This window comes from Strix aluco, chromosome 18, assembly GCF_031877795.1.
Source record: "Strix aluco isolate bStrAlu1 chromosome 18, bStrAlu1.hap1, whole genome shotgun sequence".
Classification (NCBI taxonomy): domain Eukaryota; kingdom Metazoa; phylum Chordata; class Aves; order Strigiformes; family Strigidae; genus Strix; species Strix aluco.
Window position 1 is genome coordinate 14,973,510 of NC_133948.1, and position 16,819 is coordinate 14,990,328.

At 66.9% G+C, this 16,819-nt stretch overlaps 1 protein-coding gene across 1 annotated transcript; it reads right to left on the reverse strand.

The window, feature by feature from the left end:
- Positions 1-51: 51 nt before the first annotated feature.
- Positions 52-11,597, reverse strand: DTX1 (deltex E3 ubiquitin ligase 1). The gene is made up of 10 exons (XM_074843982.1): positions 11,467-11,597; positions 9,482-10,226; positions 5,176-5,836; positions 2,534-2,595; positions 2,222-2,383; positions 1,914-1,975; positions 1,586-1,744; positions 1,312-1,473; positions 1,129-1,218; positions 52-631 (listed from the first exon to the last, which is right to left on the reverse strand). The coding sequence occupies exons 2-10, from the start codon at positions 9,738-9,740 to the stop codon at positions 407-409; spliced, it is 1,842 nt and encodes a 613-aa protein (XP_074700083.1). The 5' UTR covers positions 9,741-10,226; positions 11,467-11,597; the 3' UTR covers positions 52-406.
- Positions 11,598-16,819: the final 5,222 nt, after the last annotated feature.

Here is a 16,819-nt window from a genome sequence, read left to right on the forward strand (position 1 = left end):
AAGGCAGGAGGTGCAGGGACCCGCGTGGGGACACAGAGGGGACACGGTGGGGACACTGGCCCGACGCGGGGTGTATTCTGTAACACAGAGATGTACACATGGCACCGGCTGTATGCGGCTCCGTGGGGTGGCGGCGGGTGGCACGGGTGGCACGGGTGGCTGACGCACAAAGAGGCCACGGGTAGAAAAAGAGAAGCACCAGCCCACAATGCTATCGCCACGGGAGCGGCGCGAAACGGGACGGGGGGGGACACAGGGACACGTGGCGGGTGGCACTGGGTGGCCCAGGATGGGGGACAAGCCCACCCGGCAGGGCTGCGGCATCGGCAGCGAAGCGGCGCGGGCAGTGGTGGCATGGGCGGGGACGCGGGGGCAAGGGGGCGGTGGGGAGCCCCTCACCCTTGCCTCAGTCCTTCAGGGTGGCCTCGGAGACGCCCTGGGCCAGCAATTCGGCCAGGACGTTGTCCAGGTAGTTGGGGTCAGGGTAGCCGTGGCCCGTCAGGTTGGAGCCGAACTCGGTCTTGTGGTGGATCTCGTTCCACACCACCGTGTCCGACTCTCCCGTGGTGTTGGAGGTGCCGATGGTGAAGATGAGCCGCCGGTCCCAGGCCACGATCAGCAGCTTCAGCACCTGCGGCAGGCGGGCACGGCCATTGCTCGCTCACCCGGCACCCCCAGCCTCCTCCCACCCAGCACGGCCCCCAGAACCCCAGGGTGCAGGATTCAGCCCCAGCACAGTGCCCACATGGTGCCACCCTTCCCCATGGCAAATCCCAGCCCCACCCAGGCACTGCTGCATCCTCCCATCCCATCCCATCCCATCCCATCCCATCCCATCCCATCCCATCCCATCCCATCCCTTCCCTCCCCATCCCATCCCATCCCATCCCACCCCACCCCTTCTCTTCCCATCCCCATCCCATCCCATCCCACCCCATCCCACCCCTTCTCTTCCCATCCCCATCCCATCCCATCACATCCCATCCCAACCCTTCCCTCCCCATCCCATCCCACCCCATCCCACCCCTTCTCTTCCCATCCCATCCCATCCCATCCCATCCCATCCCATCCCATCCCATCCCATCCCATCCCATCCCATCCCACCCCACTGCCATCAGGAACACTCACCTTCCTGCCCTTCTCGTTGTCGGGCAGGTAGCAGTGCCGCGGGAAGCCGCGTGCCGTGAACTTCTTGCCGGGATTGGGGTGCTCCGGGCCCTGGGTGGGAGGGCAACGGGGTGAGTGGGTGGCACAGGGTGGGGGCATCCAGCCCCGCAGGGGGCTCTGGGGTGGCGGGTGCAGGTTCCTCACCTGGATGCCGGTGGGGATGTCGTAGACGATCCGGATGGTTTTGGAGTCGGTGTAACCCGGGAGGGAGTGGGGGATGAGGTGAAACTCCATCTTCCCGGGGGGCTGCGTGCCCGTCTTCTCCCCGTAAATGGCCTTACAGGTGGGGCACTGCAGGCTGCCGTCCTGCGCGGGCCCCGCGTGGGCATCAGAGATGGCACCCGCCCTGCAGCACCCACCCGCAGGGACAGGTGACCACAGGGAAGGTGTCCCCACCCCGGGGGGCGTCCTGGCTCACCTTGTTGCCATTGTTGTACATGGCCAGGAGGCAGAGGAGGTGGTACATGTGCCCGCACTTGCCCAGCTTGCCCACCAGCTCCGGCTTGATGCCCCTGTGGCTGAGGACGCCCTCGTAGCCGGAGGAGGTGACCAGTCGCTCCATGCAGATGGTGCAATCCTGCCAGGCACAGGTTCACAGGCACCAGCACCCCGGTGGGATGGGGAGGTCACCCCCAGCTCTCCCTGTCCCCCACCCGCGCCTCTCCCCATACCCAAGCCCCACAAACCTCCAGTGGCCCAGGGTGAGCCCGTGGGCCGAGTCGCAGTGCCCGGCGATGCCCACTCACCTCATCCGGGGGGCTCTTCACCTTCTGGATGTAGCGGCGCACCACGTCCTCGGGGGTCTTACCTGCCGCAGGCAGAGGGGGGGATGCCATCAGAGCCTGCCCACGGTGCCCCCAACACCCTGCCACCCGTGCCACCAGGATGGGGACAGCACGAGGAGGAGGGGGTGCCAGCATATGGCACGGAGGAGCTGTGAGCTGGACCCCAAAACCCTCGGGAAAACCCCACCCCTGCAGGCAGGAGCAGTGCCGGTGCCTCAGTTTCCCCCCCATCAGGGGACAAGGGCACGGGGGACGTTGCAGCTTCTTACTCTTTTTGAGATGCTTCTTTTTGGTTTTCCTGCAGATGCCGTTGACCCCGGGCACGGGTTTGATGTCGCTCTTGCTGACGGGCGGCGGGTGCAGGATGGGTTTGGGGGCGCGGGTCAGGCAGACGGGCAGCCCGGCAGCGCACATCAGGATGCCCGTCATCCCTGCGCCAGGGGAGAGGTGCTGTCCGTCTGTCCACCCAATGTCCATCCATCCTTCCCACCGCCTGGCCATGCCCCAGTCCCGTGCCCTGTCACCCAGCCCCACGATGTCACCCCACGGTGACACCGGGCTGGTGACAGAACACCCCTTACCTGCGAGGGCGGGATGGACAGGGCCACTGCCGTTCAGGTTCTTGACTGGGAGGGCTGGTACCCTGTGCGGGGAGGGAGGGGAAAGGGCTCAGCGGGGCTGGCAGGGCTGGCACCATCCCCCCCATGCACGGCACGTCCCCAGGGCAGTGTTGTCCCTGGGGGATGCAGGGCAGGGTGTCCCACACCGGCCCTGGGGGATTGCTGTTCCATCTCATGGTGCCGACACCCAGTGCCACATGTCCACCCCACCCTTGGGGACCTGATGGCGTTGGGGACATCACATCCTCCTTGACCCAGGGAGGATGCCTCATTGGGATGTCCCAGTGGTGATGCCCAGTGTCCCACACCCCCTCCAGGGACCATCCCTGTGCCTCAGCACCTCACCCATCACTCCTGTGCCCCACGGGGACCCTCACCCCTCTAGGGCTGCCAGCACCAAGCCCCCCCCCCAGGGCATGGTCCCTCCCTGCCTGCTTGCCCCCGCTGACCTAGGGCACCTCCCATGTGCGTGTGCATCCGTATGTGCACCCATGGCTGGGTGTGCACCCGTGTGTGCACGGTGCCGGGCATGCACCCGTGGCTGGGTGTGCACCCGTGCGTGCAAGGCTGGGTGTGCAGCTGGGAGGGCAAACAGATGATCTGGGTGGGAGCTGGGGGCTCGTGCGCAGGTGTGCGCAGGTACAGGTGGGGCTGTGCCCGTGGGGGTGGGAGGAGGGAAGGATGGACAGAGGGGTAGGTGGGGAGAGGGAGGGAGAGATGGACAGATGGATGAACAGACAGATGTGTGGCTGGGCAAGTGGGTGGGTGGGTGAGTGCATGGAAGGATGGATGGATGGATGGATGGATGGATGGATGGATGGATGGATGGATGGATGGATGGAGGGATGGAGGGATGGAGGGATGGAGGGATGGAGGGATGGATGGGTGGGTGGGTGGATGGATGGATGGATGGATGGATGGATGGAGGGATGGAGGGATGGAGGGATGGAGGGATGGAGGGATGGAGGGAGGGATGGATGGATGGAGGAATGGAGGGATGGATGGATGGATGGATGGATGGATGGATGGATGGATGGGTGGAGGGAGGGAGGGAGAGAGGGAGGGGAGGAACAGGGCACACACTGGGAGGAGGATGAGCAGGAAAGCAACAGCAGAGCAGCCCTGCACAGTGTCCAAGCACCCTCCTGCCCTCACCCCACTCCAGCAGCCCATGGAGAACCGCTCGCCTCTGCTCCCACTCCTGCCCACATCCCGAATCCCACTGCCAGCTCACCCCCACACCCCACTGGCCCAGCTCGGCAGCCAGGCCAGCAGCCCCCACCACCAGTGTCATCCCCTGACGATCCCAAAAGCCCCCCATGCACACAACCATCGCGGTGATGAGTTCGGCAGCACTCAGCCCCACACAAGCCAGGGCTGCGGCTGCTTTCTCTCCCACTCCCAAAGCTGCCCTTACCCACGCCAAGGCCGGGGCACTGGTGCAGGGGACCCCCCGCCGCCAGGGTCTTCCTGGCCCCCTCTTACCTGTCCACGGGGATGGGTGGGATGGGCCCTGCGTGCTGGGACTGGGACAGGGACAGTGATGGGGACGGGGACAGAGACTGCTTGGCCCAGCGCCCGGCACACGGAAGCGAAAGCAGCACGTCAGCAGGGGAAGGAAACACACCAGGACCTGCCAGGGGCTCAGCGAACCTGCCTCCCCCCCGTGCCCCCCCAGGCTGGGGCTGGATCCTGCCCCCACGGCAGGGAGCTGGGAGGGATGGGACTGGCCTTCCCCTAGTCCCCCAGGACAGCTCGCTGCAGCCCTAGGTGCTCACTCCCCTCCGGGGCAGCTCCAACCGAATACCCCGGGGTGGGATGTGGGCCGGTTCCCACCCGAGTGAGCGGCAGTGGGGTTTTCCACACCGGCAGGCTGCCAGCCCTGCCGTCACAGCCTGCTCATCAGGTCAGGCTTGGGGCCATGGCTGCTCCTGCCTGCCCTGCCTGCCCTCAGCTGGTGACGGCCGGGTGTCGAGAGCCCTGAGGGGACGCCAGGCTGACCCACTGAGGGGTACGGCTGGGGGGGCTTGTGTGCCAGGACAGGGACACCCACTGGGACACCCCACTGGGGGTCTGCTCACCCACCCGCATGCTCTTGGAGAGTTATTCCCATCCACATAGGGGACACGGCTGTGGTCCCCACAACTGTGTCCTCCCCAGAGACCTGCCTGGTGGCATCAGGCCATGAGCCGGGGTCATACACCCTGTGCTGGCCAGCGGGGACACAAGTCCCCTGGGACCAGGCACTCCATTTCTTCCAACCGGCACGGCACAGCGTGGCACGGCACGGCACACTGCACAAATCACAGCAGTCCCTCTGCAGGGGCAGGGATCCAGGGAACCCTCCAGGACAAGCCAGCTGCTGGGGCTGTCCCTCCTGCCACCATGTCCCTGGGGTGGGGTGCCCACGGCTGGAGGTGACACAGTGCCAGAAGGGCTGGGGCTGCCTGTGCAAGGTGACAGCAGGAGACAAGGCGCCTCCATCTCCCCTTTCCCCCTGCTCTGTGTGCCCATCCCTGCACCCACCTCTCCTGGCATCCCCACAGCCTCAGTGACACCACAGCCGTCCCCTTTCCCAGGCCACCCTCCCCCAGCCAGCTTACCCTGGGGGGACAGTGGCACGGGCGCCGAGTCCGGCCCCCCGCTGCGTGCCGGGCTGGTTGAGGTTGTTGAGCCCGGACAGCGTCGCCCCGCCGGGCACACTCTGGCTGGGGGCAAATGCCCCGCCAGGCACCCGCAGCCCCTCGCCCTTGGCCGTGCCACCTGCCACCGCCACTGTCCCTGTCCCCGCCGGCCATAAAGCCGCCCCGGCAAAGGTGCTGCTCTGGCGGACGGCACCCGGGTAGAGCTTTCGGCGTTGGGAAGCCAGGATGGCGTTGGAGGCGGCGCGGGTGCTGTTGACCAGCAGGCACTGCGGGCAGGAGCAGGGTGTCCCCGTGCTGGCGCCCACCGGCCACGACTGCGACTTGGGGATGGAGCCCATGGTGAGGGGATACGCCAGGTCCATGCGACGCCGGAGCCGGCGCTTGCGCTGGGTTTGCCGGTTCATTTGGGACATGTTGCTGAAGTAGATGAGGTAGCAGAAGCCCAGGGAGGAGAGGTCCAGCCAAGGGTGCTGCTTCTCATAGGCGTTCTGGATGGTGATGCAGATGTCCATGTCGTAGGGTGTCCAGGAGCTGTTGTCGTTCTCCCACTCCCACACGATGCCCTTCCCCGGGGCCGAGGATGGGTCGTAGAAGTTCCTCCGTACGGGGCGCATGGTCCCTGGGGAGACAGGAGGGGTGAGCGCCTGTGGGGCTCCAGCACCCCGGGGTGCCGGTGGAGGGACCTGCGCCTCCACACACAGATGGGTGTCCAGTCCCCAGCCTTGCACCCCGCAGGGATGGGGATACAGAGACACTTCGACATGCAAGCAGACACTCTCACCCTCCGCAGAGCACCCCTGGGTGCTGGACGGGTGACAGCCACCCCAACACAGGTATCACCCGCCTCCCCTCTGCCAAGCAGCGGCGGCGTGTGGTGGATCGATCAGCGTGTCTGCAGGGCTGCACCTCCCCGGGGACTCGTGAGGCTCAACAACCCTCCGTTAGCGGTGGCGGCTTGGCCGCCGGCCGGGCTGCTGGCAGTCGGGATCGTGGCCCTGGCTGCCGTGGGAAGAGTGATGCTGCTCAGCCCTCAGCGCCTTTTTCCATCCCTCTGGCCCAGGCCCACCTCCGCCCTCCCTGGCCGGGGTCCCCTCACCAGCCCCGAGGCGGGGGGAGCATTTCCCGGTCAGGAGGGGTTTCCTGACAGCTGTCACTGCTCCGGCCGGTGCTGGCAGTCACGGGAGCGAGGCGTTGTCCCCTGTACATGGCCAAATCCTGACCCCTCACTGCTTGTTTGCAACCAACTTGGATGCCACAGCTGCCTCTGAAGCTCCACGATGAGGGGAGGCATCGCAGCCCCCTCCCTGAGCCACGGCCCTGGCAGTGCCCCTGCAGCATCGTGCCTTCCTATCCCCTCGCCAGCACCGTTTGCCCAGCCCGATTAACGACGCTAATAACGGTCATTAATCATCAGCCGCACCAGGCAGCAGCGCCTGGCCCCAGCTGCTGGCTTGTGCTGAGGCAGCTCTGCCGGCGGCCCTGCGGGAGGGAGGCAGGGAGGCTGCGCACCCCGCGCCAGCAGCCCGCAGAGAACCCCTTGCCCCTGCTGCCAGCTCCTGCCCCCATCCCACACCCCACTGCCGGCTCATGTCCACATCCCGCTCACATCCGTGCCCTGTATCCCACTTGTGTTCACATCCCTGCCTGTCGCCTTGCGTCTGTGTCCCCCATCCTGCTGCCCGCTCATGCCCACATCCCGCATCCCGCTCGCATCCACGTCCCACATCCCGCCAGTCCTTGCGACTGCAGCCCGCTGCCCGCTGCCCGCTCTCAGCCACATCCCGCTGCCCGCTCTCATCCACGTCCCGCTGCCCGCTCACATCCACATCCCGCTGCCTGCTCACATCCACGTCCCACTGCCCGCTCACATCCACATCCCACTGCCCGCTCACATCCACGTCCCACTGCCCGCTCACATCCACATCCCACTGCCCGCTCACATCCACGTCCCACTGCCCGCTCTCATCCACATCCCGCTGCCCACTGCCGCAGAGCAGAGGAGGACGAGGGGAGGACACCCCAGCCCGTGCATGTGGGCACACGCAGCTCTGGGTCCCCGAGGGCCACCAGCTGCCCCCAGCCCCATAACCAGCCGCGCTGGAGCTGCAGGGCTGAGCCAGTGTCCCCAGGGCCACAGGGAGGGGACACACGTCCCCGCTGCTCGGAACAGGGTCACCTCATTTCACACCGTCACCGTTTTGGATTGGGTTTCTCCCTTCCCAGGCACGGCACAGGCCAAGCCCCGTCTTGCCCCCGGCCTCCTGCCCACCTTCCCTGTGTCCCCCGGCCACGGCGGGCACTGGGAGCACCCTCAGCATGGGGGACCCACATGTCCCCAAGCACCACAGGACTCCAGAGACATTTGACAGCCTCCAAATACAGCTGCCCCCAGCCCACATCCAAGGGCAGAGATGATGGATGGAGGCGGATATGGGGATGAGGCACACGATGCCGAGAACAATCTATAGGGTGGAGCCAAAGCGATGGCCACATCCCGTGACATCCCTGAGGACAGTGAGGCCCCTCTCTCAGCATCCCTGTCCCCAAGCTCTGCTGGCACAGGGACCACGATACCTGGGGACATCCCAGGAAGAGCCGCTTTGCTCCTGGCAGAGACACGTCACCCCCAAACCCAGCTGTGGTCCCCCCGTGGGCACGTGTTCCATGGGAGCACCCGGCACCATGGCCATGGGATGCAATGCCAGGTGCCTGCTGTCAGAGGATGGGTGCTGGCCAAAGCTGACAGGACCTGGCATGGGGACAGCCAGGGTGTCCCGGTGGCACCCGCAGCCCTGAGTCAGCGCGACCACGGCTGCCGGCACGACCGTTGTGCCGGCAGCCGTGGCCGCGCTGACTCAGGGCTGCGGGTGCCAAGTTGCCCCTTGCTGAGGCCAGGACTGGCTGGAGACCGATTCAGAGCCAGGCTTGATGGCAGAGGCAGGGTGGCAGGTCCCTGGCTCGGTCCCCATCTCGGTCCCCAGCCCGTTGCCAGAGCCACATCCACACACAGGGTCATTCACCATCACCGGTGACTGGGAACGGCGGCACCAGTGGCCGGGCAGGGGGGGCACAGCCACGGGAGTCCTGCTCTGGGGTGGCCCCTGTGTGTTCCCAGGCAAGTCAGGAGGGGGGCTGGGGGTGTCACCCGGTGCGTGGCAGGTCCCCTGCCTGCTCTGCCTGGCCTGGGGCTGGTCCCTGCCCTCGGCAGCCCCATGCTTCCCGCAGGCAGGGATGCAGGGATGGCCAGGAAAACACCTGAACCAGCGAGTCCCCCGTGGCACAGCCAGCACGCGGCAGTTTAATGGGTCACACTGTGACGGGGACACATTTAATGGGGTCTGGGCTCGGTGCCGGTGCGGGACCGGCTTTGATTTCCCCCGAGAATGCGTGGCCTGGATGCGTGCCGCAGCACGGCATCATCGGCAGGCAGGCACCGACCACCGCAGTTGCATGGCTGCAACCAGCCCAGTGCCCACCGCAGCTCCCAGTGCCCAAACTGGGACCTCCCCAGTTCCTTGGGCACCCCAAATAGAGGAGCTTTGTGGGGCAGATGGGTGGCCAGTGGGACAGTGGCAGAGACCACCCACCACAGCACCCTACGGAGGGTGAGAGGGGTTGGAGGGACTGTGGGACATGTCCCTCTGGGGCAGGAGTCCACAGGGGAGGGGGAAAGCGGGGAGGGGGAAAGGAAAGGCCAAGAGGAGCCTTGCGGGGTTCATGGGGGCAGCAGAGCCCAGCAGGGCGAGGGGAGGAGAGAAGGAATGGGAGGGACGGATGGATGGATGGAGAGGAGGGTGTGTGCAATGGGATGGAGGGACAGAGGGACAGACAGATGGATGGATGGATGGATGGATGGAAGGAAGGACAGAATGACAGACAAACAGATAATCAGTGAGATAGATGCATGGATGAATGGACAGCTGGACAGAGGAATGGAGCAAAAGACAGATAAATAGATACACACTGGGGTGGAAGGAAGGAAGGAAGGAAGGAAGGAAGGAAGGAAGGAAGGAAGGAAGGAAGGAAGGAAGGAAGGAAGGAAGGAGAAAACAGATATTCAGTGAGATAGATGCATGGATGAATGGACAGCTGGACAGACGGATGAATGGAACAACAGACAGATAAATAGATACACACTGGGGTGAGTGGAAGGATGGATGGATGGATGGATGGATGGATGGATGGATGGATGGATGGAGAGGGAGGCAGGCAGGCAGGCAGGCATGGGTGGATGGATGCTCCCGACTCGGTGCCAGCCCCTTACCCGTGTCCTGCCGGAACTGGTGCATGGACTGGAGGTCGATGACGTAGGGCGCCAGCTGAACGTCGACCTGGCCCAGCACCACGCTGCCACGGGCATCCTCCTTCAGCACGTTCTCGATGTGGTGGCAAACAGCAGCCGAGTAGGGCCGCCAGCGCCCGTGCTCGTTCAGCCACTCCCACACCACCACACGGGCCAGATTTTGGGGAGGGAAGCCCAGGCCACCAGAGGCCAGCATGGCCCCCGAGCCCGGCCGCGCCATGCCGGGGGGACAGCGGCTCAGCCCCGCGCCATGCCCCGGCACAGAGATGCGGGGTTCACCCAGAACCCCTCCAAATCCTCCTCCTGGCTCCCGCCAGCTGCGGGCTCCGGAGCTCAGCAGAGCAAACGCTGCGGGGCTCTGCAGAGGCAGGCGCTGCCAGCCAGGTCCCCGAAGTCCTCGAGCCGCCCGGTCCCGCTCCCCCGGGGCTGCCGTGCTGGGCTGGGGCCATCCATCACCCGGCACGTCTTCCTCGGCCCTTCCTCCTCCCCGCAGCGCTGGCAGGGCTCAGGCTCCAAAAAGCCACCAGGACCCCCCCGGGCTGCGTCGGCTCAAGGGTGGTCAGTGGCTGCGGACGATGCTGGGGATAACAATCATGGTGCTGTCCCCAAGACACCCCCTCCTCCTCTTCCTCCTTGTGTCCTGCTGCTCAGCCCACGTCCTCGGTGTCTCCACAGCTGTCCCCGGTGGTAAATGAGGGGGTGTCACCTGCAAAACAGGGCCACGGTGCTGGTCACCCCGGGTACTGCCAGGCGGGTGGCAGCTGGGGGACTGTCCCCATCATCCCCACGGAGCCGGCGGGCAGCGAGGCCGCTGTGCCCGCAGGCCTGGCAGCGTGGGCTGCCTGCCAGCCCTGGCCGGCTGCTGGCCTCCAACGTGACAGCGGGGACAAGGGGAACAGGGGGGCACAGGCGACCCTGCTCACAGCCCCAGGGGGCTGGAGGGGGCCCTGCAAGGCCGGGGAGCCCCATCACTCCCTGCCCAGGAGATCTGGGTCCCAGGGAGCACGCGGCCCCCCGAGCCTGCTCCAGCCACCTCTGATTTATGATCTGCACTGCAGGCATTGGGCTGGGGGTGATCCTGGGCCACCCGCCCCGGCCCCCCGCTCCCCAGCCCAGCCCCTCACCCACCCATGGCAGCCCCCAGCCCCACGGGGGTGGGAAGGGGGGGCCGGGGGGGGTTGGTTTTGCTGCACAGCTGCCATAGCAGACAGACGCACAGACACGGCCAGGCACACACAGACACACTGACACAGAGACGCACGCACGGGCACACGCGCTGGCACACACGCAGCCGGTGACACAGACAGACAGCGGGAGCGAGACAGACGGACAGACAGACACAGGGACCCACGGCAGCACAACGCCACCCCCCCCGGGGATGCGCACACCCCTCCACCCCCCTCCAGGCGGGCACACACGCACCCTCACACCTCCCCACGCGCGTGCACCCTTGCACTCACCCAGCACCCACCGTGACCCCAAGCACCGCCGGAGCTGGAGGGACCCTCACCCCAACCCCGGGCCCCCACCCCACCCCGGGACCGAGCTGTGGGGATGAGCCCCGGTGCCACCAACCCCCCCCCCCCCGGCCCCCCCTCCCCGGGGCCCGGCTGCTTGGGGCGGGGGGGGTGGAAAGGCCCGGCCCGGCCCCCCGGTGCACGGTCCCCCCCGGTGCACAGCAGCCCCCAGCCCCCCGGTGCACGGTCCCCCCCGGTGCACCGCAGCGCCCAGCACCCCCGGTGCACGACAGCCCCCGGTGCACGGTCCCCCCCCATCCCGGTGCACGGCAACCCCTAGTCACCCCCCCCACACCGCCCCCGGTGCACGATCCCCCTCCCCGGTGCACGGTCCCGCCGCCGCCGCTCCCCACCCCCCCGGAGCCGGCACCCCCCCTCCCCGCCATGGCCGCCGCCGCCGCCCGGCATCGCCCGCGCCCCCGCCGCTACCTCCGGCAGCCGCAGCCGCAGCGGGACCCGCAGCCGCACCGGGAGCAGCGGCGGCGGCGGCGACGGGCGCGGGGCCGGGCGGCGGCAGCGCTCCGCCAGCGCCAGGCAGCCACGGGCACCGGCGGCGGCGCGCACGGCCGCGCGGGCACCCGCACCGGGGACACGCACCGGGCATCTGCACCGGGGACACGCACCGGGCACCCGCACTGGGGACACGCACCGGGGACCGGGCATCGCTCTGGGGACGTGTAGGGGACCGGGCACGTGCACCGGGGATCTGTACCGGCACTGGGCACCCACACCAGGGCCGGGCACCCACACCGGGCACCCACACCGAGCACCCGCACCAGGGACACACACAGGGGACCAGGCATCTTCAGCAGGGACATGCATGGGGGACAAGGGACACACACTGGGGACACGTAGGGGACTGGGCTCCTGGACTGGGGACACAGGGGACCTGGCATCCCAGCAGCGACCTGTACTGGGACTGGGCACCCACACTGGGCACATACACGGGGGACTGGGGAACACACACCTGGGACACGCACAGGACACACACACTGGTGCCCCGCATTGGGGACCCCCACTGGGGACAGGCACCCACACCCAGCACCCACACCGGGGCCCCCCACCTGCTGTGGGCGCCCACCCTGGCACCGAGTGCGGCAGCCACACATACACCCACACCGGGCACAAGGCCTGCACCCACAGCGGGGCCCCTCACCGGGGACCCCCACTGACACCGGGCACCCAGCACCCCCACCAAGAACCTGCACCCAGCGTGGGACCAGGCAGTGGCACCCACAGGTGGCCCAGTCCCGGGGCACACAGGTGTGTCAGAGGGGCGAGCACATGTGTGGTCACACACACACATGGGGAGGGTGTCCCCAGGGGGGGTTGACCCCCGGCTTGACCAGCCTGGCTTTGGGGGGGACCTTGTCCCCCTTAGGGTATGTGGTTCCTGCAGCCCCATGGGGAAACTGAGGCACGGGAGGTGGCAGGAGGCCCCGAGCCATGGGGACACCCCAGTGTCTGCCCCACCATCACCACCTGCCTCGGCCTGGGGGCTTGCGGCTCTGCCTGCCGAGGGACAGATTTGGGGACAGACCTGGGGACAGAGCGGTTGTCAGGTTCTGCCTGAGAGCTGACAGATTTGGGGACAGATCTGGGGACAGAGGGACTGTTGCTCTGACTGTGCTTGCAGAGGGGACAGATCTGGGGACAGGGGAATTATCACTCCGGCTGTGCCCATGCAGGGACAGATTTGGTGACAGATTTGGGGACAAAGGGGTTGTCACTCTAGCTGTGCCTGTGGAGGCACAGATTTGGGGACAGACTGAGGGTAGAAGGTTTTTTACTCTGGCCGTACCCATGGATTTGGGGACAGAGGGGTTGCCGCTGTGGCCACGTCCGTGGATGGACAGATTTGGGGACAGAAGGGTTGTTCCTCCCGGGGTCCGGCCGCACCCCCCCCACCGCCGCCGGGACGGGGAACACTCATGGGCCGCGGGGCTGGCCCTGCGGGACCGCCGGGGACCGGGACTGGCCCTGGGGGTTGGCCGGGGGCCGGGCAGCGACTGCCACGATGGCCTCGCAGTGCCACCTGGTGGCCTCGGCCACGCGGCGTGGCAGCCCGGGGTGGCACCGCGGGGCGTCCCGGCTGAGCGGGGCACCGAGCCCCGGCTCGGTCCCTGCCCCAAGCACCCAGGGGCTGAGCGGGGTCGAGCACGGGGACACCCACCGGTCCCTGTCCCCATCCCCACAGCGGGGGACTCAGCTCCCGGTCAGCCCACAAAGGCAGGAGCCACCTCATCCGTGCAATGAGCTGCACCCAGGGCTCATGCCAGGAGCCAGCCCAGGGCAGATGGGGCTGGGGGCTGGCAGGGGTGGGGGTCCCGGGGCGCTGCTCTGTGAGCCCCATCAGCACCAGCAGCCTCTCCCCATCCCAGTGTGCCCCCACACCTCACTGGGAGCCAGGCTGGGAGGGCACATGGTGTTCGGGGAGCCGATGGGGTCAGGGAGGTACTTGAGGGGATGCAGAGCTGGGGACATTGGTGGGGGACACGGGGCAGGGCCCTGTGAGAACTAATAGGCCATAATTGCCCTGAGTGGCCCCACTTGCCCACCCCACCCACCCCCCCTGCCCCCAGCCTTCCCCTGGCCCAGGGGCCTCAGCTCTGAGCCCCGGTCCCTGCTGGGGCCATGGCACGGGGCCATGGAGCTGGGACAGGGACGTGAGGTGGGGACGTGGACCTGGAGCAGGGACATGGCATGGGGACAGGGAGCCAGGGCAAGAACCTGGAGCTGGGCCATGGGGTGGGGACGTGGAACCAGGGCAAGGACGTGGAGCAGGGACAGGGATGTGGCATGGGGACATGGAGCTGGGATGGGGACAGGGAGCCAGGGCAGGGACCTGGAGCTGGGACATGCCATGGGGACCTGGGACGGGGACAGGGACATGGCCCAGGGACCTGGAGCCGGGCTGAAACACACCGGGGGGGATTCAAGCCCCTGGGTGAGGGAACCCCAGGGCCGGGTGGGGGTCACTCAGGGGAGCCTGTGCAGCCTGAGGCTCAGCTCTGGGCTGGGGACAGCCTGGGACAGCCATCAGGCAGCAGCGGGGCTGCCCCACTTTAGGGGACAAGACAGGGGACCCCAGTGCCTGCAGCCCCCCCCCAGAGCCCCAGCCCCCGGGCTGCCGGAGGAGCCTGCCAAAGCCCAGCAGGATCCGTCCCACGGGCGCTGAGCCCTCACAGCACCCCAGCCCTGTCCCCACCGTGCATGGGGGACACCCCCCAGACCGGAGGGGGACACATGTACCATCTGGTGGGATACCTGCCCGCCCCCACCCAAGGGCCCCCACCGGACCCTGGGCACCCAAGCACAGCCTTGTTTAGTCTGAGGAGGAGTGTGGGTGACCTTCGGCTCCTCCACACACCCGCGAGGGTGAACAGCACGTCCCGGGCCCTGCGGCAAGGACACGCCGGGGCCAGGCTGCCAGAGGCACTGCGGGGGGGCAGGGAGGGGCTTGGGGACCCCCCTGTGCACCAAGGGGGTGGCTGCCAGCCCGGCAGGGCTCCCCCTGGGAAGGCGGGGAGGTGGGTCCCCCCATGGGTGTGTGTGCGCACTGGGGGTGCATCCCCCCCACCCCGTGCCAGCTTCCCGCTTACCCCCCTGCCCAGAGGAAGGCGGCACCCATGGGTGGGGGGGCCCATGAGAGCGCTCCCTCACCCCCTCCAGCGCAGAGTCCTCCTGCTCTGCTCGTCCCCGCCTTGAACCCAGCTCCGGGCCTTCCAGGGCTCTGCCCGTGCTGGGGGGGGGGGGGGCGGGCAGGCAGAGCGCAGCTCCCCCTTGGGGGTCTGGACACCCGGGTTCCCCGCTGCCTGCGTGGGAGGGGGCACAGCGGGTCGGCAGATGAGCTGACGGCGACCACCGCGACGCCCGGGTCCCCCGCGCAGGGCTGGGGGTGGGCGCTGACAGCCTTGATCAGGGGGCCAAGGCCCCCCCAGGCGCACCCCGCAGAGGGGAGGGCCGGGGGGTCCCAGGGTGCTGCCGGTGCGGGGATGTGTCCCCAGACACAGACAGACGGTCAGCGCGACAGACACACACACGTGTGCACACACACACGCTGCCTGTAGGGCCCCCCCACCCACACACCCTCCCACGGACACCCCCGGCCGGGACCACCCGCGCACACCCATGCACACACGCGGCCTCCTTGCACGCCCCGACACCGGGACCACACACACGCACACATGGAAGAGGCGGCCGGAAGAACAGCCGGAGACAGACAGACAGACAGACAGGCGGATGTACACACACCCGGGCCCGGTACACACACGTACACACACGCAGACACAAACACACCTGCGTGTGCACAGACACACGCAGGGACCTGCAGCGCATCGCACACGGACAGACACGCTGGCACACGGGTGTGGGCAGGAGGACGTGCAGAGGCGCACGCAGGCACACACGCGTGTGTGCTGCTGCACAGCCAGATGTGCGCACATCTGTGTGCCCGTGCACATGTGTGTGCACACGTGTGTGTACACAGGCACGCACAGATGCACACACGTGTCCCCATGCACACACAGATGCACACGTACATCCCCATGCACACACACGTGTGCCCAAGCACACAGATGCACACACACATGTCCCCACACACACGTGTCCCCACGCACACACAGATGCACACACACGTGTGTCCCCACGCACACACAAATGCACACACACGTGTCCCTACTCACACACACACGTGTGTCCCCACTCACACACAGAAGCACACACGTGTCCCCACACACACACAGATGCCCACACACACACGTCCCCATGCACACACAGATGCACAACATGTCCGCATGCACACACACACGTGTCCCCCCATGCACACACACGTGTCCCCACGCACACACAGATGCACACACACATCCCCATGCACACACACGTGTCCCCACACACACACAGATGCCCACACGCATGTCCCCATGCACACACAGATGCACACACACGTCCCCATGCACACACACGTATCCCCACGCACACACACACATGCATACCCAGGGATGCACACGTGTGTGTACCCAAGCCCACACAGAGACACACACACACGTGTCCCCATGCACACACAGATGCACACACACGTCCCCATGCACACACACGTATCCCCACGCACACACACACATGCATACCCAGGGATGCACACGTGTGTGTACCCAAGCCCACACAGAGACACACACACACATGTCCCCATGCACACACAGATGCACACACACGTCCCCATGCACACACACGTGTCCCCACGCACACACAGATGCCCACACGCATGTCCCCATGCACACTCAGATGCACACACACGTCCCCATGCACACACACGTGTCCCCACGCACACACAGAAACACACACACACGTCCCCATGCACACACACGTGTCCCCACGCACACACAGATGCACACACACATCCCCATGCACACACACGTGTCCCCACGCCCACACAGATGCACACACACACGTCCCCATGCACACACACATGTCCCCACGCACACACAGATGCACACACACACGTCCCCATGCACACACACGTGTCCCCACGCCCACACAGATGCACACACACACATCCCCATGCACACACACGTGTCCCCACGCACACACAGATGCACACACACACGTCCCCATGCACACACACGTGTCCCCACGCACACACACACATGCATACCCAGGGATGCACACGTGTGTGTACCCAAGCCCACACAGAGACACACACACACGTGTCCCCATGCACACACAGATGCACACACACGTCCCCATGCACACACACGTGTCCCCACGCACACACAGATGCCCACAC